Below are 25522 nucleotides of genomic sequence, written 5' to 3' on the forward strand. Positions count from 1 at the left end.
TTGGAGTTGCACCACTGATACTATAATAATGGCAACAAATTACTGTCACCATTATGTAACATAATATAAAAAATAAAAAATACCTTAAGTACTCAAGCATTCAAAGCACAACAATGTACTTCACAGCCTCCCCTTGCTATTCAATGGTGTGCTCTCTTTCCACACTTTACTACAGTACAATTCAGTACAGTAGAAAAGACATGGATGTTAAAGACTTCTAGCTACTTCATATTCAAATATTTTCAAAGATTTGCTTCATTTCAACACATAGTAAGAAGAAATACCCAGATTTAAAAATATCTAGATTTTAACTAATATAATGAAGGGGAAGGAGCTGATTCACAGCATGCAAGATGATGTCAAGAACAGACAGATGCATAATGCAGTATGAAGGTCACCAAAAAAGGCACTATATAAAATAAAGACTGTTTATTTTGTAAGAACGTAATCACTACATACTCAAATAAGGCTTCTTATGTTCTGTACAAAAAAATAAATACAAAACTGTAAATTGTATGTGTGGCTCTACCCACTGCTTTACCTTGTCCCCTTGGTAGTCCTCTGGGAGTTGCCAGTAGTGGAGTTCCTGGCCTAGTTGGTTAAACTGGCTGTAAGAGAGTTGGGTGTCACCAGAGGCCCCCACTTCCACGGTGAAGCCAGTGCTGATACGATTGCTGCGCTGCCTGTTCAGAAGGGCAAAGTTCTGAAAGTTTCCAGGAGCAAATGAAGTAGCAATCTAAAAGGAGTAAACCAAAATGAGAATGAATGACACAACTATATATCAACATGTTATTTAATCATTCCTTTATTACTGGAGTTATTTATTTATTTTTTTAGTTTTTCACTTTAAACACACAAAATGGTAATTTTTGGTAGAACATCAGTTGGATGAAATTTTTCATAAAATATGTTTATCCCCTATTAATGGTATAAAAACTAACCATTCTGAGCCTGCTTTTTGCATTGCATGGACATGGATTATTAAATCTCAATGGTAATCAATTTGAAATCCAATAAAGGGCTTGTGCATCCAGAGCCTTTCCCAAATATGAGAAAAGATGAATTATACTGTGATATTTTATTAGGATATATACACCGTGGATTCAGAAGGTATTCAGACACCCTTCACTTTTTGCCCACTATATTGGGTTGTTGATTTAATTTTAAATGGATACATTTGCCATTTTTGACCACTAATCTACACTCAATAACCAACAAAGTGAAAACATGTTTTCAGAAATATTAAAAGTTATTAAAAATCTCTCATTCATATAAGTATTCAGTCTCTTAATTCCGTGCTTTGTAGAAGGCCGTTTAGAAGCAATTGCAGTTGTAAGTCTTCTTCGGTAAATCAAGATGCTTCCAGGAGAATCAAGAGATATAAACACTCCAACATGTCCTGGGTCTGTCTATTTGGGAAGTAATCAGGAGGCATCCTGACACCATGTCCAAACCACCTCAGTGTTGCTCCTTTCCATCCAGAGAAGCAGAGGTTCTAGTCAGAGATCTTCTTGTAATGCTGAGCCAAGCAATTCTAAGCCAAAACCTCCTTCACAATCTCTATTACCCAAACCACACTACACTCACTTCTGAACCATTCTAGTGGTTTTATTAGTCCAAGAGGACATCACCATCTGTATACAGAAGACATACAACCTTTAGGTTCCTAAACTGCATGAACTCCAGTCCTTGGCGGTATCCCGACATTCTTTTCATGAAAACTGAAAACAAGACAGGTGGAGCAAGGCAGATTCCATAAACTAAATACAGTGCCTTGCAGTACTCAGTCTCTTGTCCAATTATACAATTTTACTGAGTAATTAATTCTACATTAAAATGTTGGTCTATGTGATATTTTGAAATGCCCAAATGAATTTTTACTAATATGACTCTGTTTTGAAAAAAACTCAAGTAAAGAAAGGGAAATGTGATGTTTGTGTAAGTGTTTGATCTTGAATGGAGTCCTGAGGTACTTATTACAAATAATATTGGAAAGGAGTTTTAGCTAAATCTCCCCCAGAATATCAGGTGCTTTTAGCATTTCCTGTCCGTAACTGCAGCCTTGCCACTAAAAACTTTATTAAAAATTGCAGTAACTTCAGCCACAAACATGGACCAATGCCCCTTGGAGTGCCTTCCTCACTGATGCCATACCCACAGAGTTTAGGGGGTCCTCCAAGTGTTTCCCATAATATTTGTAGTTGACATTTTTCCACCCTTGATGAGAACAGACAAAGTGACATCCCACCAACCCATTATGAGTAATCAGCTGGTGGGCTAGAACTCTGTGAAGTCATCCAAATGTCATTTACTTAACATATTTTCTTGCTTGCTTTCCTCTCAGTTTTCATCCTGATGGGATATTATGTGAACCTCCACCTTTGCTTTATTCATCTCCCAGCTTCTTCACGTGGACGCCAGTGTTCACCTGTATCAGTGAGCTGAATGCCTCTCGGAGACGCAAATGCACCTGCCACTACCGTGGAAGAAGAGCCAGTATTGCTGTTAAACAACGCCGACTCAAGTCTCAGAGTTTGGATTCCCAATGCCTGCGAGTTGTCTATGACTCATTTTCTCCTGCACAGGACTCCATCCCTGGTCCATGGGCGCTGGATACCGGATTTAATGTTTCCATCTCAAGGTGGCATCACTCTTCCACGGTGTGCTCTTGGGGAGTAAACGCTGCAAATCTTCACATGCTGACCCGTGCTTGTCCCGCAGCAAGTTCTTCTACTTCTATCAAGGCTGCTCTTTTGAACGTGAGATCAGTGTCTAATAAAACTTTTATTCTGCAAGACTTTATTAAACTGGATTTCTTTTTCATCACTGAGATCTGGAGTGTGACTCTTCATGTTTTACTGACTTGGTACCATTAGGTTTTTCATTTTTAGGCCAAAATGACTCGTCGTGGTGGGGGCATTGCCACTGTTTTTAAAAGTATGTTCTTGTGTCGGAGCCTTACAAATGTCTGTTTAGTAGCTTCGAACTGCAACTTTTCAAAGTGTGCAGCTCCCCTTCTTTGTTGTTTGCTGTGGTTTATAGACCTCCTGTAATTAATGATACCTTCATTTCTGAATTCTTTGATCTCCTGGGTGATATTACCCTCTCCCATGACAAAGTATTTATTGTTGGTGATTTTAACATTCACGTTTTTTGTCAATCAAAACCTTTGGTTAATGACTTTTTATCACTATTGGACTCATTTGATTTTATCCAGCATATTAATACTCGGTCACACCCTTGATCTCGTTTTTACACGTGATATTTCAGTTAATGATATTGATTTATGCGGTTTCTTTAACTGATCACTTTTCTATAATGATGGATTTGAATATCACTGTTGATGTTCCTACTACTAGTTGTGCTCCACGCTGTTCTCACTTTTTAAATTCTTCTATTATATCCGATTTTAAAACCATATTCTCTAATCTTGATGTACATGTACAATATGATGGTATCGATGATCCTGTCTTAGAATTTAATTCTTCTTGTAAAACGGTTTTAGACTCAATTGCTCCGCTCAAGATACACTGTAACAAGAGAAGACCTGCTCCCTGGCTAAATAAAACTACGCGACCGATATGCAGTGCGGACTGTGGAACGGCATTGGAAAAAAGATGGACTGATTGTTTCTAAACAGATTTTTAGGACTTCTCTATTCAACTTCCAGGTTGCAGTTAAGAAAGCTAAACATGGTTTCTTCGTTGATTTAGTATCTTGTCATTCTGAAAATTCTAGGGTCTTATTCAATTCAATTAATGCGGCCATTCACCCTCATTCTGTGACGCGATTAAATAGCACTGTTCTTTCATGTGAGCAGTTTCTTTCATTCTTTGTCAGTAAAATGGGTACAATCCGTTGTGGTATTGTTCCAAGTGGCTATGAACTTCCTACTGTTAATCATGGCATTATCTTGGAATCTTCTGATCCTGTCTCACTTTCACAGTTAAAAAAGTACTATTGACATCCTTAAACCTACTCTCAGTCCTCTTGATATTGTACCACCACACCTCGTAGTGGAAGCCTTTGATGTTTTGGGTCCATCTTTACTAGCCATTATCAATGGTTCTATTAGCGAGGGGGCTGTACCCTCATTTTTCTAAACATGCTGCGGTGTGTTTAAAAAAGGCAGAATTAGATCCTGGAGTTTTAGCCAATTTTCTCCCGATTTCACAATTGCCATTTCTGGCTAAAATATTCGAAAGAATTATTTATAATCAATTGGTTGATCACCTTAACTCCAATAATTTATTTGAGATCTACCAATCTGGCTTTAGGCATTATCATGGTGTTGAGACGGCCCTCCTGAAAGCATTCAATGACATCTCTATTATTACAGACTCAGGTGACACGGCAGTCATTCTCCTCCTTGACACTATTGACCATGAGATATTGCTGTTGCGACTTGAACATCTTGTTGGGCTTAAAGGGGCTGCTCTTAACTGGTTCAGGACACTTTTCAGTGACTTTAAATTCCTCTTTTTCGTCTACTGTTTCTCTTAAATGTGGTGTTCCTCAGGGATCCATTTTGGGTCCTATTTTATTCTCTATATACCTTCACCCTATTGGAGCTATTTTTAGGAAATTTAACATTTCTTTTCACTGCTATGGTGATGATACTCAGGTTTATATTCCTGTCTGTAACTCTGCAATGAATCAACTACACAACTGCCTTTCTGAACTAAGATCCTGGATGGCTAATAATTTTCTTGATCTGAATCAAAATAAAAAGGAGGTGCTTATAGTGGGTCCATCAGCTAAAGCCCAAATTGGTCTTGGACTTCTCGGCTCTTTCCCTGTCTTTTGCAAACCTCAAATACGCAATCTTGGTATTATCTTTGACAGTAACATCTCTTTTGAGAAACAAGTAAATTCTGTAGTCAAGAGTTGCTATTTCCAGCTTCGTCTATTAGGTAAGATCAAGCCTTTTTTATCTTATAGGGATCTTGAGAAAGCTACTCATGCTTTTATCTTTTCTCGCCTTGATTACTGCAACTCGCTATATTCTGGGATTAGTAAATCCCTGATACGCAGGTTATAGTTGGTCCAGAATGCTGCTGCTCGCTTTCTGTTTGGGGTAAGAACGTCTGATTCTGTTTCTCCAATATTAGCTTCTTTACACTGGCTGCCTCTCAGTTTTCAAATTGATTTTAAAATCTTTTTGCTAGTTTTTAAATCTTTACACTGGCTTGCTCCTGCCTATTTATCTGAATTGTGTGCTTTACACCAGCCATCTAGAGTGCTTAGATCTTCTGGTCAGTTGTCTCTTGTTGTCCCTCGTACTAAGTGTAAAACTAAGGGGGACAGAGTGTTTGCAGCTGCTGCTCCTCGCCTGTGGAACTCTTTACCTCATCACATAAAGGAGTCGTCTTCAATTGAACTGTTCAAAACAAGATTAAAGACTCATTTCTATTCACTTGCTTTCCGCGACCTTCAGTAATAGTGATGGTTTCCTCATTGTTATTCTATAATCTTACTTCTATTTATTATTTATTTTATTTATGTGTGGTGGGCTGGCACCCTGCCCGGGGTTTGTTCCCTGCCTTGTGCCCTATGTTGGCTGGGATTTGCTCCAGCAGACCCCCCGTGACTCTGTAGTTAGGATATTGCGGGTTGGATAATGGATGGATGGATGGATGAATTTTATTTATGTTCTTTTATTTTATTTCTATTTATGTTTTTATGTTAATTGCATGTTATTTTCTTCTTTTATTGTAAAGCACTTTGTCCACAGCATTCCTATGTTGTCTTAAATGTGCTATATAAATAAACTGACATTGACATTTTCAATGGCTCCTCTAGACTCTCTCTGCACACAGGCATTCTCATTTTAGCCATTACTCCTGTTTGGCCCATTAGTATATTTCACTCAGAGTTGAAGCCCCTTCTACCGACACTGCATGAAAGACCTCAATCTTCAACATGACAGTTTCACTTACTGCTTGTGTCCACCAGTGGTTCACTGGGTTGCTGCTATGACAGTCACCAATAATATTCTTGCCACAGTCCATTTTAAACCAGTACTGGGGTCTTAAACAGTGTCCAGCTAGACTGGGTGTCCCTGAACTCTCTTTAGATACACAAAAAGCACTTCTAGAGATGAGAATTGAGCTCATCATAAGAAAAAGCATCTGCTATTCATTCCCAGGAGAATTAATTCTCTACAATGGTCATAACAATCAGTGCACTTAGGGCTAAATAAATAACAATTGTGTTTTAAATAAATCTAAGGGTAGTCCAACAATCCATACATAAACCATTCTAATAAGTACCAAGCACTGTAATTCAGTAAATCAATTACAGTGGTAGAACCGAGATATTCACATCATGCTCCATGATACAATGTACACTGGATAGTTATATTTGCCCCAGCATGAAAACCTTTAGAAAGCTACTTATCACTAAGATATTTCACATTTAAGATATTATATAAAACAGCGGTTCTCAAACTGTGGGGTGCAAAATGTACAAGCGGGGCATCAAATAAATGAACAAGACATCAAAATGAATTTTTTACATTTTTATTTCAAATTTAAATTTGGAAGCATATAATCACAACGAATGAATTATAACTAAAATTAAAATAAAACATTTCTAAGGCATAGATCTAATGATTAATATGTGCCTGGTTTAAAGTACACAGCCTGTCCAGGTTTGGTTTGATATTCGAGATAAACACTCTGAGCTTCTTTTCCATTTGAAGTTTGTTTCTATGACGAGCGGCGTCACTGCTGCTGCTTGTATAGTCGCGTATTTTCAATCCAGAAAGTTCGACACATATCGGTATCTGTCGTGAACATTCGAGTAACAGTAGATCAGGTGATAATGCGGCGCGACTGCGCCACATTGGCAGTGTAGCCAGTATTGCCAAATTCGGTTCAATAATTTACTGCGTATTGGGTTATTTTCATGATACAACTAACAGCGGTATAATATTTGTCAGAGGAAAATACTCTCGTCTCGTGCAGATTGACTTCATCGGTGTCCTAATTTACGAGATTTTTAAAAATTAAAACATATTTCATTATTTCTTTATATAAAAAACAATTAAATAAGAATAAATAATTTATTCTTTGTTTTTGGGATTAGATTTACTAACAAAAACCACACAAGGCATTTTAACAGTTATTAAAGCAGTTTAAAAAAAAAAATTACAAATATTTCATCGAAGTTATCATACCTTTGTTAGTTGTATTATGGGTTATTCTCATCTATCTTATATTATGCAGGGAGCGCAGAATTATTTCAGGTAGAATAGGGGGGCGGGCACGAAATACGAAAGTTTGAGAACCGCTGATATAAAAGATATGTCATGATGGGCGTGCTCAGGAATTTACCTGGTCCCTGTAGTAAGAAGAGCTGGTGCACTGTTGTGTGACCCCCATACAGAAGCAGGAAAGACAACCATCTCTCTGATCAGGACTAAGGTGGAAGTAACCAGTTTTGCAGCTACTGCAGGAGCGACCTTCAACATGCATCTGCAAAGTAAAATGTGAAAAGAGGGAGAAAATAAAAGATGAAAGAACAGCCACGTTAGTTTGTGGTGGCTATGGTGCAGGCCAAAATGGCAGTGTAGCAATGTCACTTGCTTTGAGATAAGTCACAGAAAAAAAATATCAAGCAGTCACTCAGACTTAAAATACCAACAGAATTCTAAACTTGTCAATATGACATTAAAAGAGACAAAATAGGAGTCAAAACTAAGAAAAATCCAAAGTTATAAAAACATGCAATAAATCTGTGCATTGTACATTTGCACCTGGCCAAACCAAATGTAAGCCCATAGCTCACCTGCATCTTTCTCTTGAAGGTCATGTTCTTTTAACCACATGTAGCCATTTGAATTCATCTACATTATATTCTATTTTTCATGTCTTTGCCTTGTTTAATAAATTGTTGACGATCCAAATTTTTATGATTGAAACCATATTATTAATAAAAATAGAAACAATAACAGTGTTCACACAGATTCTTGAGTAGCTCCAGTGAGGACTTCTTCCTAGGCTGATGTAAATGATTGAATGGTTGGACTGGCGTCCCGACTGTAATGAAGACTGATGCCTTACCCGGCTGGGAGGCTGTAATGGATGGACTACGCTAGTGGAGTTGCAAGTTGGCTAGAATGGCTTTAGGTTTCTGCCCGAGTCGGGGAGACCATATAGTGGGTGGACTGGGGGAGACTAGTTATTGAAGACAGTTTACCCCCCAGTGTGAAAGGTGGCAGTGCTACTGTGATACTGCAGGGTTCCATGGGACCTGTAGTTTGGAAGGGAAGCCCTGTCAGGGTCCCTGGGGAACTTCCTATTGACCCAGAAGTACTTCTGCCATGTTGTAGCATCAGAAGTACACCCGAGTCCAGCATAAAAGGAGCTGTCTCGTCTCACTTAGGGGAATCAGATTCTGGAAGCAGTGGACAAAGCACACCTGGTGGAATGGAAGGAAATGGAAAATGTTGCATGTTTGAACTAGGTTGTGCTATTTGGACTTTGATAACTGGTTAAGGTATTGTGAATAATAAAGAAAATCTTTATCTGAAGCGAGAACTATGCTGGGTCTAATTGTGTCTGGAGTTTGGGGCTCAGTGGTACCCTCCTACTGGTTACACTAAGAATTTCTCCTTTATCTGTACTAAATGCTTCCTCTCTAATAACCAAACTGTAAGCATTTTCTCTCTCCAGAAGCAAACTTTAATAGAATTTCAGCAGAAAATAGAAAGTGAGCAAAGGCACAAAAGTTACATTAAAGATTATCACTCACCTTGCAGAGACATTGGCCACTGACATCACATCGGTCACTAAGACTTCCTTTGGGGTCACAGACACAACCACCTGACACAAGCAAGAAGCAAGCTCTGTGTTAAACATGTAACAATGTCAAGACAGTGCTGTATTCTGAGTCTTTTATTAACTGACTTCTCCTTTCAGGTGTCTACTGTCCATTGGCTTTATTGGTATGGACTGACAACTCACCTCCAGATTCTGGGCTTTAAGTTTCTTAATAGATGTACGCTATACTGACTGCTGAGTCTATATATTTGTTTGCTCTTAATTTGCTTTCACTCCAATGATTTCATTTATTTTCTGTTTTAGATTTTACAGCGGGTGGCAGGCTTCCCGGGTCCTCCCTGCGTGGAGTTTGCATGTTCTCCAAGTGTCTGCATGGATTTCCTCCGGGTACTCCAGTTTCCTCCCGCAGTCCAAAGACATGCAGGTTAGGTGCATTGGCAATCCTAAATTGTCCCTAGTGTGTGCTTGGTGTGTGGGTGTGTGTGTGTGCACCCTGCGGTGGGCTGGCACCCTGCCTGGGGTTTGTTTCCTGCCTTGTGCTGGGATTGGCTCCAGCAGACCCCTGTGACCCTGTAGTTAGGATATAACAGGTTGAATAATGGATGGATGAATGGGTTGGATAATAGATGGATGGATTTTACAGCAGAATTTTGAATTTAATAATCAAATGCTTTCACTAAAGGCTGACCAGGAATTCATTTCAGTCTAGGAGTACAAAATATTAACAGTTAAATTCTTTGTATTTGTACAAAATAGAGGGACACACAGTTTCATTTGCAATCAAAATCAAAATTTTGGCATACAGTCACTTGTGTTGTTACAGCGAAAAGATGAACATTGATAGTATCAAGCAAAATGATTGATGTGAAATTGAATCTGCACTCAGTTTTACATCACATAAAAACTAGTGAGACTAAATTAACTTTCACTTCTTTGTGACACAAGAAGAAACATGCGTTTTCATGCAAAAATAATTTAAAAAATTTGGACGTGTCAGTAGGCTTTGCACCCTAGGATCCAAGTTACCCAAATTATTCTATAACATTTCAGTAATTATTTTTTGCTCTGATGCTGATCTTTCTGATCCTACAACAGGTCACTACAATAGCAATTGATGAGAAGAATGAATAATTAATTGTAAAATTGTGGTACTTGAGGGTTCCTCTAGAGAGCATTTTTCTCTTGCATGATTTGGCTCAAAAACTAATCAGCACATCGTTATCTTATAACAGGCTTAAATTTCTAGTTTGATACTTTTCCATTCAGCCATGTTAGCTCTACACCATCCTCAAGAAGTTGTGACACACACAGACAGACAGACAGACAGGCACACACCCATCATTGAGATATCGATGTTTTGAGTATCAGGGGACCCTAAAACGTCGAGACTTGTCAAAAACCGGTGGTCGAAATTTTTGACGAATCTAAACCTTTCGGTTCTCCCCCATAGACAATAGATTATGGTGGGGGTGGACGCAAACTATGTTGGGTCTAAAATCACTGGAAGCATTTCCTACCATGTGTAGACATTTTGTTAACCCATTAGGCATGTTTTGTGTTTGTGCTGGTAAGAGGACTCTTACTTTGCCAATTATGGTGACAATCTTAGCAATCAAATCCTAAAAATGCATTGAAGACAGAAATGAAACTTGAAGTTGCATGGTGTATGCAGCATGCTATCCCTCACTTTATATGGGAATATGTGAACAACGTGACTAATTATCCAGCTGTAAAAATTCTGAAAGAGAAATGTCTGACTTTTACTTTAAGGGGTGGAACATGAATATTGAGTGAAGTATGATGAAGTTACAGCCAGTTAAATCAAAGTAGCAGAAAACTACCAAAAATGAGTCTGAGTTTAAAGGATTAAGTTTATTCACTACTTGTAAATTGTCCAGGTGTGAACAGGTGTGCCCTGTATGATGGAAAGCTTTCTGTCCAGGGCTGATACCATTGTGTTGTCTGTCACCACAAGGATAAACTTCAGCTCCCTGTGCTTGATAAAGCAAATCAACTAAATCGGATTCATTCATTAACTGAAGAGAAACCACAAGACATTTGAAAACTGAAAGCCCCTGCAAATCTCATAAAATGACTCCTTTTAAAATGGACCAGCCTCTGTGTAATGGGAATTACCTCAGCCTTTGTTTCTGCATAGACATTTCTAAAAAACAGTGAATTAAAAGACCATGTTGACTACATTTCATGAATTGAGTCCCACTGAAGAGAGGCTTACAGGTAAATAATGTGATTTAATCTTTACAAAATATTTCTGTCTGCTATTCAAAGTGCTTTGTATCTTTATGCAAACCAAACTGTTGCTTACCAGTATTTTTTCTTGTCCTGTATGCTATATATATATCTGCCATACATATATAGTGGAACCTCGGGTCACAAACATCTCAGAACACGTACAAATCGGGTTACGACCAAAACGTTCGCTAAACTTTTGCATTGCTTCACTACCACACATTCGGGTGACGAACAAGCCAGTTTTCCTTCCAGTTCATATGCGCCGATGATTTTCACACGTGTTTAGTCTCTCCCTGTGCATTCGCTGTGAACTCTTTGTGCTCTATTTCGTTTCCCTTCCGTTTCGTAAGCGTCGGTGATTTACGCACGTGTTCAGTCTCTCCCTGTACAGTACATTGTTCTCGGTCAGACGTGCATCGCGCAGAGGGACTTTACCTCAAAGCTGTAATCTCCTCTCCTCCCAGCTTTCTGCTCACTTCCTTCATGCCAGAACTCGACTCATACAAGGTTAGTTATCTTGGTTGTTTATGGTTAGTTTTTGTATAAATTAAGGAATTTTCAAATGTTCATTTTTTTCCCTGTGCTTAAAACTCGTTAAAAAAAGGTGTTTACAGCGAGCGGTTCGTATGGCTGTAGTGTGAACTCTTGCAATGTTAGTTGTCTCTATTCAAGGTTTTCTCAGTGTTATTCGATGTTTTTACATTTAGTTTACTATTACACTGTGCATGCTATGGTATAATTAACTATTTATGTGCTTATAATCTTTAAAAAAAAATATTTAAATACAGTTTGTTCGGTCTGGAACAGATTAATTGTATTTACATACAATCCTATGGGGGAAATTACTTTGGGTCACGACCAAATCGGGTTGCGACCAGAGTTTTCGAACAAATTACGGTCCTGACGCAAGGTTCCACTGTATATATCTCTCTTTCATAACATTATTTTATTGACTTGAGTTGTAGAGTCCAGACAAGGTCCAGATATGGTGCATTACTACTATAAAAATGATATAAATTATAACAACAAAAAAAAAATAAAAAAGGTGTGTGATGATAATATGTCACACATGTAGTGCCAAGTGAAAACATCTTAACTTGTTACCATAAAAAGTTTGACTAGCACTGCTGCATCATGAATCCAGTGCCCTGGTGTTTCTTCCACACCGGATTAATGTCTATCTGGAGTTTGCACATTCTTCCTGTGTCTTCATGGGGTTTCCAGGTACTCCAATTTTCCTCCAACATGTTTGAGTAACTGCTGCTTCTAAATTGATCCTGAATGAGTATGGATGTGTATGTGACTTGGCTCTCCAATGGGCTGGCGCTCCATCTGGTGGTGTGTACCGAACACAGTGCCACGCATGCCCAGAACACCAGGGGTTGCGATTGGTAACTGTCCTGTCTCCTTTTCTTTCCACAGCTCTATGAAGATGCCCAATGATGGCAAATGACCCCGTCTCTTCAGGTCCATTGGCTAAAAAAGCAGGAGGATGCCCAGAAGTTTAACATCTGTGGTAGAGCGACGGGCATTAAGCAAACTCCTGTCAATCATGAATAATCCACTGCATTCACTGAACAGTGTCATCTCCAGACAGAGGAGCAGCTTCAGTGACAGACTTTTGTCACCGTCCTGCTCCACTGACAGACTGAGGAGATCGTTCCTCCCCCACACTATGCGACTCTTCAATTCCACCCGGGGGAGTAAATGCTAACATTACTCAGTTATTGTCTGCTTTTACATGCATTTTTATTACTCTTTAATTTAATATTGTTTCTTTGTATCAGTATACTGCTGCTGGATTATGTGAATTTCCCCTTGGGATTAATAAAGTATCTATCTATCTATCTATCTATCTATCTATCTATCTATCTATCTATCTATCAGAAGGAAGCATCTCATCTAGAAGATGAGCAACCCACAAGCCGGAGCTCCAACCCTTGTATCCTGACTGCGTTCAAATGCACCATTACCTTAGCCAACAGCTAAATATGCTTTTTGTTGATTGTAGCACCATCATGTGCCTATTATTTTCAATTTCCTCTTGCACAAGTAAATAGGGTGGCCTGGCTGGCACCCTCACATTTCATTTTGGTTCTTGCATTACAATCGGTTGTCAACAGCTGTCCAAGATAGGCTCAAGTCGCAGCAATCCTAAATAATGTGTTTTTGAGGATATTAATGTACTTCTACATTCAATGCCACTGTAAGAGTCAATCCTAATAAGTTAATATTAATGTTAAATTAACATGAACATTTGCTTAATCAAAATGGAATGTAAATTGTACCTAGCTACCTAGATAATGGAAGATTCTGTTTAATCCCCTATACTCGAGCATGTTAATGGAACATTGTTAACATTCTGCTGTATCTCTAATAGGACAGAAGGGGTTTACAAAAGCAAAGGTAGAGAAGCACGTAGTTATCTGACTGTGAACTTGGATGTGAATGTTAATGTGAACCTACTGAAACTTGAACAAATGTAACTAAGATCCGAGCACTACACAGAAAAATCACAAGCAAAAAAATGTATTCTGTTTTTGTCTGTGTTTAACCAACAATTCTCTTCATTTGTGTGTGAACCGTTTTGCTTTTAAACTTTTAAAACGAAGACCCTTGGACTGTGAAATCTTTAATCACACATCATACTTGTTACCAGAACCTTTGCAGAACCTGAAGAATTTTGGAGACACTGAAAAACGAGCCTAGAGCCCCAGTCCTGGAATTTGCGGTTGGTGTTACACTGCACATTTCTCTGTTAGTTGAAATGTTCAAAGTTACGCTAAACATTGGGTGGTAAATATCCTCTTATGTTGTGTCTTATTTTCAGGAACTAAACTTGACTTTCTTTTTTATCATAACTCCTTATTTAATTTATATAAACCTGCTTCAAAGCATCAGTGACCTTTATTCATACTTAAGCCACAAATGCCAGAGCATTTCTCAACAGGTCTCTTTTTTTTGGCTTTAGGTCAGGTGTCCTTCAATAATTTCCACCATGTGATCATTTTTAACCTTGCTGCTTGTTTTTCTCTTTGGCTAAAAATGAAAAACATGTCTGCAGTTGGTTTTTAGTTATACACATGGTCTTACAATTAGCAATTCACTTTAGAGAAAAGTATGGTTGTTGTGGTCAAACCCCAACTCATGATCCTACTATCTAGTAGCCACATCTCAGCACTCTCTGTTCCAATATGACTGCTGTTCAAGTATTTTTAAACCCAATATGCTCCTTGTGGCTATGCATACCCCAAAGCTATAGTAATTCTCTGAGGATGTCCCATTGGACAGGCTAGGCTGCATATAATGAAGGCTGTTTGGTGATAAACTTGCAGATGTCGAGGTGGCTGATGGTAACGTCACCAGTCAGTGTTTACTGTTGGCTCACTTTCCTGTTATACACACAGGAGAGCAAATAAAGAAAAGCACACCCTGCCATAGCGGTGGGTCAGTTCTCCAGGGCTAAATTCTTTCCTTAATAAGTACTTGCATCAAGTCCTCCCTTCAAAGTGTTTACATGAAATGAGGACTTAATAAGGAAGCAAAGCAATATTCCCATTTCAGCATATGAAAGCATCCTATCCAGTGATATTAATTATACACATACCTCTCCCCTGAATTTCCCTTCCTTAACCCAAATATTTGTGTGAAAAACAACGGGCTACAAGCTCTGTGTTGTTTTTATAAAACATGATGTTATAAAGAGGCCTATCCTGTAGGTGGTGCCAAAGATAATGAAAAACCGCACATTCCTGACATAAGAAAGCCCCACATGTGGGACAAAGAGGTGTAATAATTAAGGAAGAGTCCTCTTCAGGGAAAAATACGAAAATCTGCATCTTATTATTGTGTTTCTGGCTAAAGGCACAGTGGGCTACAAGGGGTCATAACTCTTAAAAGGGTACTATAGGAGAGCCTACAAAGAATGAGGCAAGGAAATTTAAGAACCTCAATCAGAACAAATACATTACTGTAGGGCTACTATAGCACTCATTTGTAAAAATGGTTGTAGTGGTGCTACATGATTAACGACATCTTAAATGTATTCTGTGCTGAGTTGCGTCTTTCATAGTGTTGTCCTGTTTATATGGTCTTCGTGTGTCTGTGTAAATATTGTCCCTGGAAACAAAGAAGGAAAGATAACGCCGTGGAACTGTTGTCCCTCGTGATAGTTTTCCCTGTAAATCCCATCAATTGCATCCAGGTCATTACTATTTAAACATAAGGATGAAAAGAAGAAAAAAAAGACGTGTACAGCACTGACACTAAATCGAAGAGAAAAGATCTTAAAGCTAAGAGAGAGCACCGATCCAGATCACCTACACCTTTTTCCTTTTGCGGCTTTCCACACCAGACATTGACAACTTTTCCATTGCAATGCAAAACCCCAGGGTTCTGGATTATACCGACACGCTGAGGATAAGTACGGTGAGACTGTTTTTTGTCATTTGGGAGAGGAGCAAGCCATCCATTTAATTTGTGTATAATTACCGTAGGACACTTTTACAGCTGAACAAGGTTCACATTCACTTTTCATCCTCCATTTAATCTTTCGGACTTTCATGTTTGTTTCGTGTTCTCTGTGTGTCTTATTTGTTTCATGTTCACTGTTAGGACAAGGGAGAGTTTGTGATGTATATTTTTTTTTGCACCTTTTTATTATTATATTCTGTCGGTCACTTTTGGAGTTGTGTGTGATGTGGGAGCTTTAGAGGAAGTGAAAAAGAAATTGTTTTGTTGTTTTGTTATCACTATTAATATATACAGTAATCCCTCGCTATATCCCGCGACTTTCGCGGCTTCACTCTATTGCGGATTTTATATGTAAGCATAACTAAATATATAACGCAGATTTTTCACTGTTTCGCGGGTTCTGCGGACAATGGGTCTTTTTACTTCCTGTACATGCTTCCTCGGTTGGTTTGTCCAGTTGAATTCATACAAGGAACGCTATTGGCGGATAGCTGAGAAGCTAACCAATCAGAGCACACAGTTAAGTTCCTGTGTGCTGAATGCGGTGTTAACCAGGAAGTCTTGTCTCGCTCATTCAGCAACAACGTGTTTTGCTGTGTAAAGAGTTAACTTTTGTGCTCTTTTGTGTTTATCTTTGTGCATAGTCAAGCCCTTCATTATGGCTTCAAAACGATCTGCTCCTGCTACTGCTTCAACGAGGCTATGATTCTTTTTATTTAAAAAGTAGGAAAGGAATATAAGATCTACGGCTGCAGTGTCCTTTTAACCAGGGTGCATAATGAGTTGTAAGTGGATGTAATAAGGCAGTAGTCTGGATGGAATCTGCTTTAGGGATTTGGATTGAAGTCTGCCGGAAGAAGAACAACGGCGGTGATATACAGTTGCCTGAAGAGGCTCCTTTAGAAAAGCTGTAACGCTCTCCTTTGTTGTGCAGTAAAATTAAACTCATTGTTATTGGACAAGTTGTCGTGTCATTGTTGGTGAGTAACCATAATTAATTTTCTACTTACAGTACTTAGTACATGTACGTACGTTTAGTGTCACTGTACACACATTTACTGTATACAATTTTTCTTGCATTGTACGTATTTATTGCTGGTGGCCTGTCTATTGTAATGGCTGTAACTAACATATGTGATATCGGAGACGCTCGATATCTTTAAAATACTGTAATATTTAGGTTTTACTGTATATAAACAGTGTGTTTACATACATAATTTCAATGAATCTTACCTAATATCTAAGAGAATACAAAGGGTTTATGCTGTATAACTGTGCAGGGAATATTTATAAACAGTGTGGGAGAGTTTAAAAGGGCTTAAAATATATAAAAATAACCATCCAAACATATATGGTTTCTACTTTGCGGATTTTCACCTATCGCGGGGGGTCTGGAACGCAACCACCGCGATCAAGGAGGGATTACTGTATAAACATTATTTTTAAGCTGATTGCTTTATGATTATTTAACCATCGATTAGGGAAGTTTATTTGGAAAGGAATGCGGCTTGTTGGGTCTATCGTTTCTCAGTTTGCCAGGCCGCAGGTCTTGTTGGTGTAGCTGCCGTTCCGGACGAGTGGGTCGGCCATTACATGGTAATAATGAAACACTTTGCACGGACAGTGTTCTAGCACCACTTTTCAGATTCACAGATGTGCAGGTACACACAGACCCTTTCACTTTCTTCACACTTATTATTATTATGCGGTAGATTTAATTCTAAATGGATAAATTTGCCTCTTTTCATAATAGTTTGTAAATATATTAACAATCAAAAAATGAAATTGCTCATTTATTTAAGTATTCAGACCCTTTGTTGCGGCAGTCCAAATTTTGCTCAGGTGCATCCTGTTTGCTTTAAGTACCCTTGAGATGTGTCTAGAACCGGACTGAGATCCACCGGTGGTAAACTGAATGGATTGGTCAGTTTAGAACGGCACATACCTGCATATACAGTAGAAGGTCTCGCAATTCACACTGCATGCCAGGGCAAAAACCCAGCCATTAAGTCCGAGGAACTTTTTATGGACCGCCACAATCAAATTGTGGTCAGGCACAGATCAGGACAAGGGTATAAAAGCATTTCTAAATCTTTGAGTGTTCTTAGGATTGCAGTGGCTTTAATAATTGTGAAATGGAAGAAGTTAGACCCACCAGGACTCTTCCTAGAGTTGGCCATCTGGACAAACTAAACAACAGAGCAAGAAAGGCTGTGATTAGGGAGGTGACCAAAAACCCAACGGTGACGCTAAAAGAGCTTTAGAGCACTCTATTAATCAGGTGTTTATGGTAGAGTGGCTAAACAGAACCCCTTCTTGAGTAAAAGGTATAAGAGAGTTTAAAGGATTCTGAGAGCATGAGAAAAAGATTCTCAGGTCTGACGAGACAAAAACTGAACTTTTTGTGAAGAACCCCTAGGGCAGGTCAAAATTAAGGGAAGGATAAAGGATAAATGCAACCAAATACAGAGAGGTTCTTGAAGAAAACCTGCACCAGAATGCATGTGACCTCAGACTGAGATGATGAATCACCTTTCAGCACATTATTAACCTGAAGCATGCAGCTAAAGCAGTGCTGGAGTGGTTTTGGGACAAGTCTCTGACTGTCTTTGAGTGGCACAGGCCAACGCCTAGACTTAAACTCCAGAGAACATCTGTGGACAGACCTGAGGATGGCACTTTCTGCACACTTCCAATCCAGTTTAACAGGCCTTGAGAAGATCTACCAGGAAGAATGGAATAAACTGCCCCAATCCAGGTGTTAAAAGCTTGTGAGGATCTACCCATGGATACTTGAAAATGGAATTCTTTCCAGAAGGGATTCTACTAAGTACAGAATTAGGGATCTGAACAGTTACGTGAATGACAGATATTAGCTTTTTATTTTTTAATAAATTTGCAGACCTTTTTGAAAACATGCTTTCACTTTGTCATTATGGGTCATTGAATGTATTTTAATTGAAACATGTCAAATTTGACCATTTAAATTTAAATCTGCAACACAATAAAGTGTTTGGAACATGAAGGGGTCTGAAGACTTTTTGCATCCACTGTATTTCTCAATCAACAACAGAAAGGATGCCACAGGCCTGCTGCACATTAATTATAACAACAACGATAAAGCAAACTCTCTTGATTGGAAGAAAACATACTGGTGGAAAGAAAAACTCAGGACAGAAAACTGAAAAATGACTAGAAATCAAAGTAATGGAATTCAACGGTCTGACTCGATTGCCATTTGCTTAATTTTGTCTTCTTGAGCATGAATTGCGTGAACAGGTGGTGTTCCATTGATATGTGGCTAAAGACATTCAGTTACTGAAGTGATTATCTCTGGGATGTGTATTTATGAACAGCTGCAGGAAGTTCAAATATTATGATCTCTCCTTATCTTCATTTTCTTTGGACTCTCCTGAGCTTCAACATGTGCAGACTCATCCGTCACCTAAACTGCCGTTTAGTCCTAAAGCACAATCTTCTTTGTCAGTTCCTAAACTACGTCAGATTCATTTCAGTGTAAATAACATGGCAGAATCCTGGTAGCACCATCTGGACACTTTTTGATTATCATATTCTAAAATGGGGATTTTCTCCATTTGCTTTTACTTAGTTTCTAACTATTTTTACTTTGGTCTCTCCTTTTGTTTATATTTAGTTCTTGTGCAAATGGTTGAATATCAAATTATTATCTAAAAAAGACCTTTTGGTTTAATTTCTAACATGTTGGATGTAATCTAACAGCCCAGCAAATCATGTCCCACCATTGTGTGACTCCCTGTGTGTCTCTCATCATGTCATATATGTTGCATTATAATTTGTTGCTTTAAATTAAGAGTTGCTAAACTTTTTAATCTTAGGACCCCAAAAAAGAAAATTAGTACCATACTTGGACCCAAAAAAGAATTATTACTATAATGACAATGGAGCCAACAAATTCATCCTTCTCACTCCTTTGTTTAATTTAACACTTGTGTCACCTCTTGCATTTACTGAACCCTTATGTACTTTATTTCAAAATAAAATCACTCTTTTTAGCAAATTCTTTTCCTTAGTACACATTATGGTGGCTCTGTGGCTAAAGAATTGTGCTGGTAATCTGAAGGTTGCCACTGGGCATCATTACTGTCAGAAGGGATCGTACTCCAGTGGGCACTTTAGCCAATCTAAAACCCTGTGCTTTGACCCTCAAAGGTCATGTGAAAAGACAATTTCCACTTGGGGATTAACAAAGTATATCAAATCAAAAAAAAAAAAATTATGGTATTGGGGATATCAGCCGGAAAAGGGTGGAGTGCCCTCTCAGGGTTGGGGGAGAGATCCTGCCCCAAGTGGAAGAGTTCAAGTATCTCGGGGTCTTGTTCACGAGTGAGGGAAGAATGGAGCGTGAGATCGACAGGCGGATCGGTGCGGCATCCGCAGTGATGCGGGCTCTGCATCGGTCTGTCGTGGTGAAAAAGGAGCTGAGCCATAAGGCAAAGCTCTCAATTTACCAGTCGATCTACCTTCCTACCCTCACCTATGGTCATGAGCTATGGGTAGTGACCGAAAGAACGAGATCGCGAATACAAGCGGCTGAAATGAGTTTCCTCCGCAGGGTGTCTGGGCTTTCCCTTAAAGATAGGGTGAGAAGCTCAGTCATCCGGGAGGGGCTCAGAGTAGAGCAGCTGCTCCTCCGCATCGAGAGGAGTCAGATGAGGTGGCTCGGGCATCTGATCAGGATGCCTCCTGGACGCCTCCCTGGTGAGGTGTTCCGGGCACGTCCAACCGGAAAGGAGGCCCCGGGGAAGACCCAGGACACGCTGGAGGGACTATGTCTCCCGACTGGCCTGGGAACGCCTTGGGATTCTCCCGGAAGAGCTGGAAGAAGTGGCCGGGGAGAGGGAAGTCTGGGCCTCTCTGCTTAAGCTGCTGCCCCGCGACCCGACCTCGGATAAGCGGAAGAGAATAGATGGATGGATGGATGGGATATCATGCCAGCACCCCTACTACTAAGTTTTAAACCACACCTTTGTACACACAGGTTTTCATAAAGAAGCTGTGTGAACAATGGCTGCAAGGCTGGAGACAACTCAATATGACAGTTCAGTCCATTAGACAGCACACTCATGCACACTCCAACAATGGGACAGGCCAGAGTCAAAAATGTACCTTACATACAAATCTTTGTGAATGTTGAAGGAGCATGCAGAAAACTCTTTAAAAGCAGAGACAATATGCAATATGTGGAAAATTGTCTCTGTTCATTTAATTATGGTAATGTCACATTATTAACTTTCTACTTCTCCACATTAAATAAACAATTTCAAATTGGCACAGAGTGAAAGCCTAGATACAAGTACATATTAAGCATTTATGTTGTACCAGGTCCATACATCATTTTCTTGACTGCTGTGCTGTATGCATTGTCAAATATAAATTACATCTTTTCTTTCTTTCTTTCTTTCTTTCTTTCTTTCTTTCTTTCTTTCTTTCTTTCTTTCTTTCTAAGAGTTTACTGTTTTCCAAATTATCTTTTCAAACTTTCAGAAAAGACAGCTTAAGCTTTTCATTGAAACCTTAAGAGTGGCACTTACCATTTATGTTGTCACGGCATGGTTGACCCAAAAGAGGATTCCCTGAGTAGCCTGCAGCACACCTAAAGAATCAATAAAAATGTTAGATGTCTCCCAGGGCACAAAAGAAAAGAGGGGCTGGGGTGAGGGAGTTATTTATCCTCTTCTATGGAAATTTAATACTCCATTGTGCTCATAATGATTCTGCTAAGATGCTGCTTTTATATGATACATTATTACTTACTACTGTATTTAGCAATCGTGATTGGCAATTTTTTTACTTCTTCTCTCTTTGTAAGTGTATGCTGTATTGAGATCAAGATATACACTGTTTCATGTGATATTACAGTTATCCACAATTAATTCTATTCATATAAACATTGTTTTATATGCAATTCTTGTTATTGCAGATTCATGTTCATGTTCTAACATTTAATTTGCTTGACTGCACTGCCTGCTATCTTCTTTTCTATTTTTATTTTGCTCCTAATTTTGTGTTACCTCTTTTGTTTTTATAACTTATTATCTCATTCCAACAATTGTGCACATGGCTTGTTTGCTGTTCAGCTCTCATTGGGACACGTTAGCTATGAGCTAAACAAACGGGCTTGATGGACTGAATGGTCTCCTCGCGTTTGTCACATTTCTTATGTTCTTATTATTTCCACAGCTTGCAGTCTCATAAACAAGCACTAATATCAGAACAGCTTGACTTATCTCATTTTAACAATCTATTTTGTGTTAAAAATGTATTCACTTTTTTCATTAAAGGGATATACTGTGCATACACCTGATGTGGCCCTGTTTCTTATGGGCATCATTATTTCTTGTTACAATGACTGACTTGCTTATTATAACATTTCACTGTGTTATTTGAAGGATTTGCCATTTTACTTTTAGAACTGCATATTCCATATTTGGATCACACAATGAATTACTTGTACATCTTGATAATGAACTTTAATGGACTAACCGTCGTATCTTGTTAATAGAATTTTATGACTTTGTATTTCAATAGTTTATTACATCACATCCACAGCATATTCATTTAATCTTATGTAACAAGACCTTAAGGCTTCTTTTGGTCTTCATAACACTTTTAAAACATCAGTAGATCAGTTATTCATCTCTGTGCTGTGTGGCATATTGACATGATGGTAAAATGAATTGTTAATATGAAGGATTCACACGTTTTATACTAAATATGTAACAACAAGGAAATGTGTCTCAGTGAAGCCACCTCAGACCACTCCAAAGTGAATTACTGTTGGAATGCCAAATTGCAAAGATGAAGAAACACTTTATTGATTCTTTGTAAGTATTATGCAGACCCAAAGAAATGTTTGTTACATAATAACAAAGGAGTAATAGATGCATTTTTTACAGAACCTAAACTAAACTGTTATGTTTTTTATGTAATATGCTTAACATGTGGTGGCTCTGTGACTAAGGATCTGCACTGGTATCTGGAAGGTTGCCAGTCCAAATGCCATTACTTCCAGAAGTGATCCTACTCTGCTAAGGCCTTGAGCAAGGTATTTAACCTGAAAATTGCTGTAGGGCCTCTGTGCTATGTCTGACCTTACGAACTAACCCTCAAAGGTCATGTGAAACGACGAGGGGATCAATAATTTACATCGATATATAAAATCTAATGTCTGTCTGTCTGCCTGTATGTCTGTCCAATTTTCACAAGAGAACTACTTAACAGATTTAGATTGGTTTTTTTTTAAATTTGCTTGAACATTCCGGTTGATTTTGCGACTTTTGTTCTCATCGCGCTAAGTATTATAGTTTGCTTGCACAAACAATTTATTTGTGCAAATCTGAGAGAGATGCTGCAGGCCAAAGGGAGGGTGACGGGGCTGTCCTCACTCACACCCCAGCCTCCGTTCGAGTCGCTCTACTTAATGCCACGTGTTGCAGCGTACCTTACCTCTGCTTAGCTAGCGCTACCAGTTTATTCCATAGACATTATCATCTACAGATTGTTAAGGAGTAACGTTTGACGTTTTTCTAAGAGAGATCAGAGTTATATGTTTTATAGAGGGTAGTTGCTGATTGACAGAGGTATCACAACCACGTGTTATTCTCCCCACGTTGGGGACGCTCTTCCGTCAGAGCTTAACACGATCAGATACAGGATCAACGTTTGACTTTGGAGCATACCTATCTTCTGCTTGGCCAGAATTACATTTTTTTCTTAATTGATTTTTAAAGTTTGTCCTGTTTAACTACTATGTGGGCAGCGCCACAGGGGACAGCTAGTGTATATATAAAAATATTCATATAACACAGTTTAATGTGCCTTTCCTATTTTCATTATATGATTAATAAACACTGAATAAGGTGTTTTTTGTGGACCCAGGTATATACTTAAATAACTTCCTTATAAAGTCTTACATGCACACTAAATTTTTATTTTAATAACTTACTATCTTTTTCCTACAATTCACTCAAATACATACATAACTAACTTTTTAATATTGCAAAAAAAATATTTTCCTAAATTTAACTTGTTTTGGCCTCAAACAATTTACTATCGTGTATGCCTAACTTAGCATTACAGTACATTTCATTGATTATATACTTCATAATAATTAAAATTATTTGCACTATTCACCATCTAATGTGATTTGTCAATTAATTAGTATGAGGTATAGGCAAAAATAAACCAAAGCTTGTACACTACACTGCAAACATTATGGCAATGTAGGATATAGATAGATATGCTGAAACCATTTAATGTTTCTGTAATAAATAAGGTAAATAAGTTCACCTACAAGAACACCAAACAGTTACTGAGTTCTTACACTTAATTCACGAAAATGGGTCTTTGGCAGTGGTAACAGGAAAATGCAGGAAAAAACAATAATTGCCCACAAATCTGTCATTCCTGGTAAATCATGAGATCCATGTTTGAATAAGGAAAAGACAACAATATTGTAATTCACTCCCTACTGTTCTGTCAGGGAAGTGGCAGATAAACTTGTAAGCAAAAACTAGGAGATGTGTGTAAAAAACAAAAAACAAAAAGATATAAAGCAAAACCAAACTGAAGCCCAATACAAGAGACAATAATCGTGGTCACAACAAGCGGGTCAAAACCGAAACACAAAGATAAACTTTGAATACTTTAGAGATTTGGTAGCCACAGATCATATTAGGATTTTCGCTCATATCTATTCTTTTATCAATTAGGTATGGGTCCCTACCTTAGAAGCCACACCCCTAGCAATGCTGGAAGTGGACCTAACAAAAGAAATAATCATTGGCGTCTTTTGAGGATGCAAAATCATACCAAATCATGACACCAATACCAGGAATTTTATCATCAACTTTCCAAAGAAAAAAGATTCTTACTGACTTACTTCTTACTTCTTACTGACCAATCTCATTACTGAATAACGATGTCAAGGTGCTGCCTAAAGTTCCAGCAAAAAGAACTGAGAAAGCACTCCCTATAATGATGATATTACAAGAACAAACTGGATTTATTAAAGGCAGACAGTTGGATATACTATATTCTCCTTTAGCCACTGAGCTCCCAGTAGTTTAGTGTCTTTTTAGGGCAAATTTGGGTTTGTTCTAGATATTGTCGCCTAATTGAAGATACTTTACTCAAGCTCAATAGCCTATGTATGGGTAAACAATATAATGTCATGTTATTTTAGATCAGAATGTTGATCTTGACAGCACTGTCCACTATCTCCAATACTATATGCAATTAATATTGAAGTGCTGGACATTTGTTTTGTTCAAAACCTAGAAGGGAATATTAAGTGAAGAAATGGTACAAAGGAAATCTCTCTATATGTGAATGATATGCTTCTATTCATCACTGACCCAAATGTATCATGTTCGGAACATAACAAATGCATTCAATTACTTTTTACAAGCTCTCTACATTTAAAATTAATCTGGAAAAAAAAAGGATGGCTTTTCCAGTAAACTCATTAGCATTTAATAGAAGGCTATCCACTGACTAATTCAGAACAGTTGAAGTACCTGAGAGTTACAGTTCCAAGGAAGCTTCAAGTTCTTTTTAAACCTAATTTTGGCAGTTTGACGGAAAGCATTAAAAAAAGCTATCCATAGATGGTCAACTCTTCGCCTCTTTCTAGTGGGTGGATTTAATATAGCTAAAGGAATACTCCGCCCATGTACTTGTATCGGTGGCCGAAAAAAAAAAACATTTAATCTCATGTTATTATGCAAAATGGAGAGAAAAACATTTGTGACTGTCAATAACACCAAACCCCAGATACAACTGTGCACAGACAGCCACAGGTTCAAATGAAGGTTCTTGTATTTGTGACAATACCTGCAACAGGTTTCCTCTTGTCTTGAAGAACAGCACACAGTACAATATTACAACGATTCTTTATTCCTCTCCTTCCACATCTCCCAGCAAGCTTTGTCCATTACCTCCCAATTCTGACTTACTCTCGGATGCAA

General features: G+C 38.4%; 1 protein-coding gene across 10 annotated transcripts in view; it reads right to left on the reverse strand.

Annotated features, from left to right (window-relative positions):
- The window catches only part of hspg2 (heparan sulfate proteoglycan 2), a 516773-nt gene that overhangs the window by 186979 nt on the left and 304272 nt on the right, over window positions 1–25522 (reverse strand). For all 10 annotated transcript variants that reach the window (XM_039755775.1, XM_039755773.1, XM_039755774.1 and 7 more), the window contains 4 exons: window positions 21086–21147; window positions 8758–8828; window positions 7338–7478; window positions 542–736 (listed from right to left, as the gene is read on the reverse strand). In XM_039755775.1, coding sequence (XP_039611709.1) covers window positions 542–736; window positions 7338–7478; window positions 8758–8828; window positions 21086–21147 — 469 coding nt within the window. The remainder of the gene's footprint in view (window positions 1–541; window positions 737–7337; window positions 7479–8757; window positions 8829–21085; window positions 21148–25522) is intronic.

Source organism: Polypterus senegalus, chromosome 6 (genome assembly GCF_016835505.1).
Source record: "Polypterus senegalus isolate Bchr_013 chromosome 6, ASM1683550v1, whole genome shotgun sequence".
In the NCBI taxonomy this organism is placed as follows: domain Eukaryota; kingdom Metazoa; phylum Chordata; class Cladistia; order Polypteriformes; family Polypteridae; genus Polypterus; species Polypterus senegalus.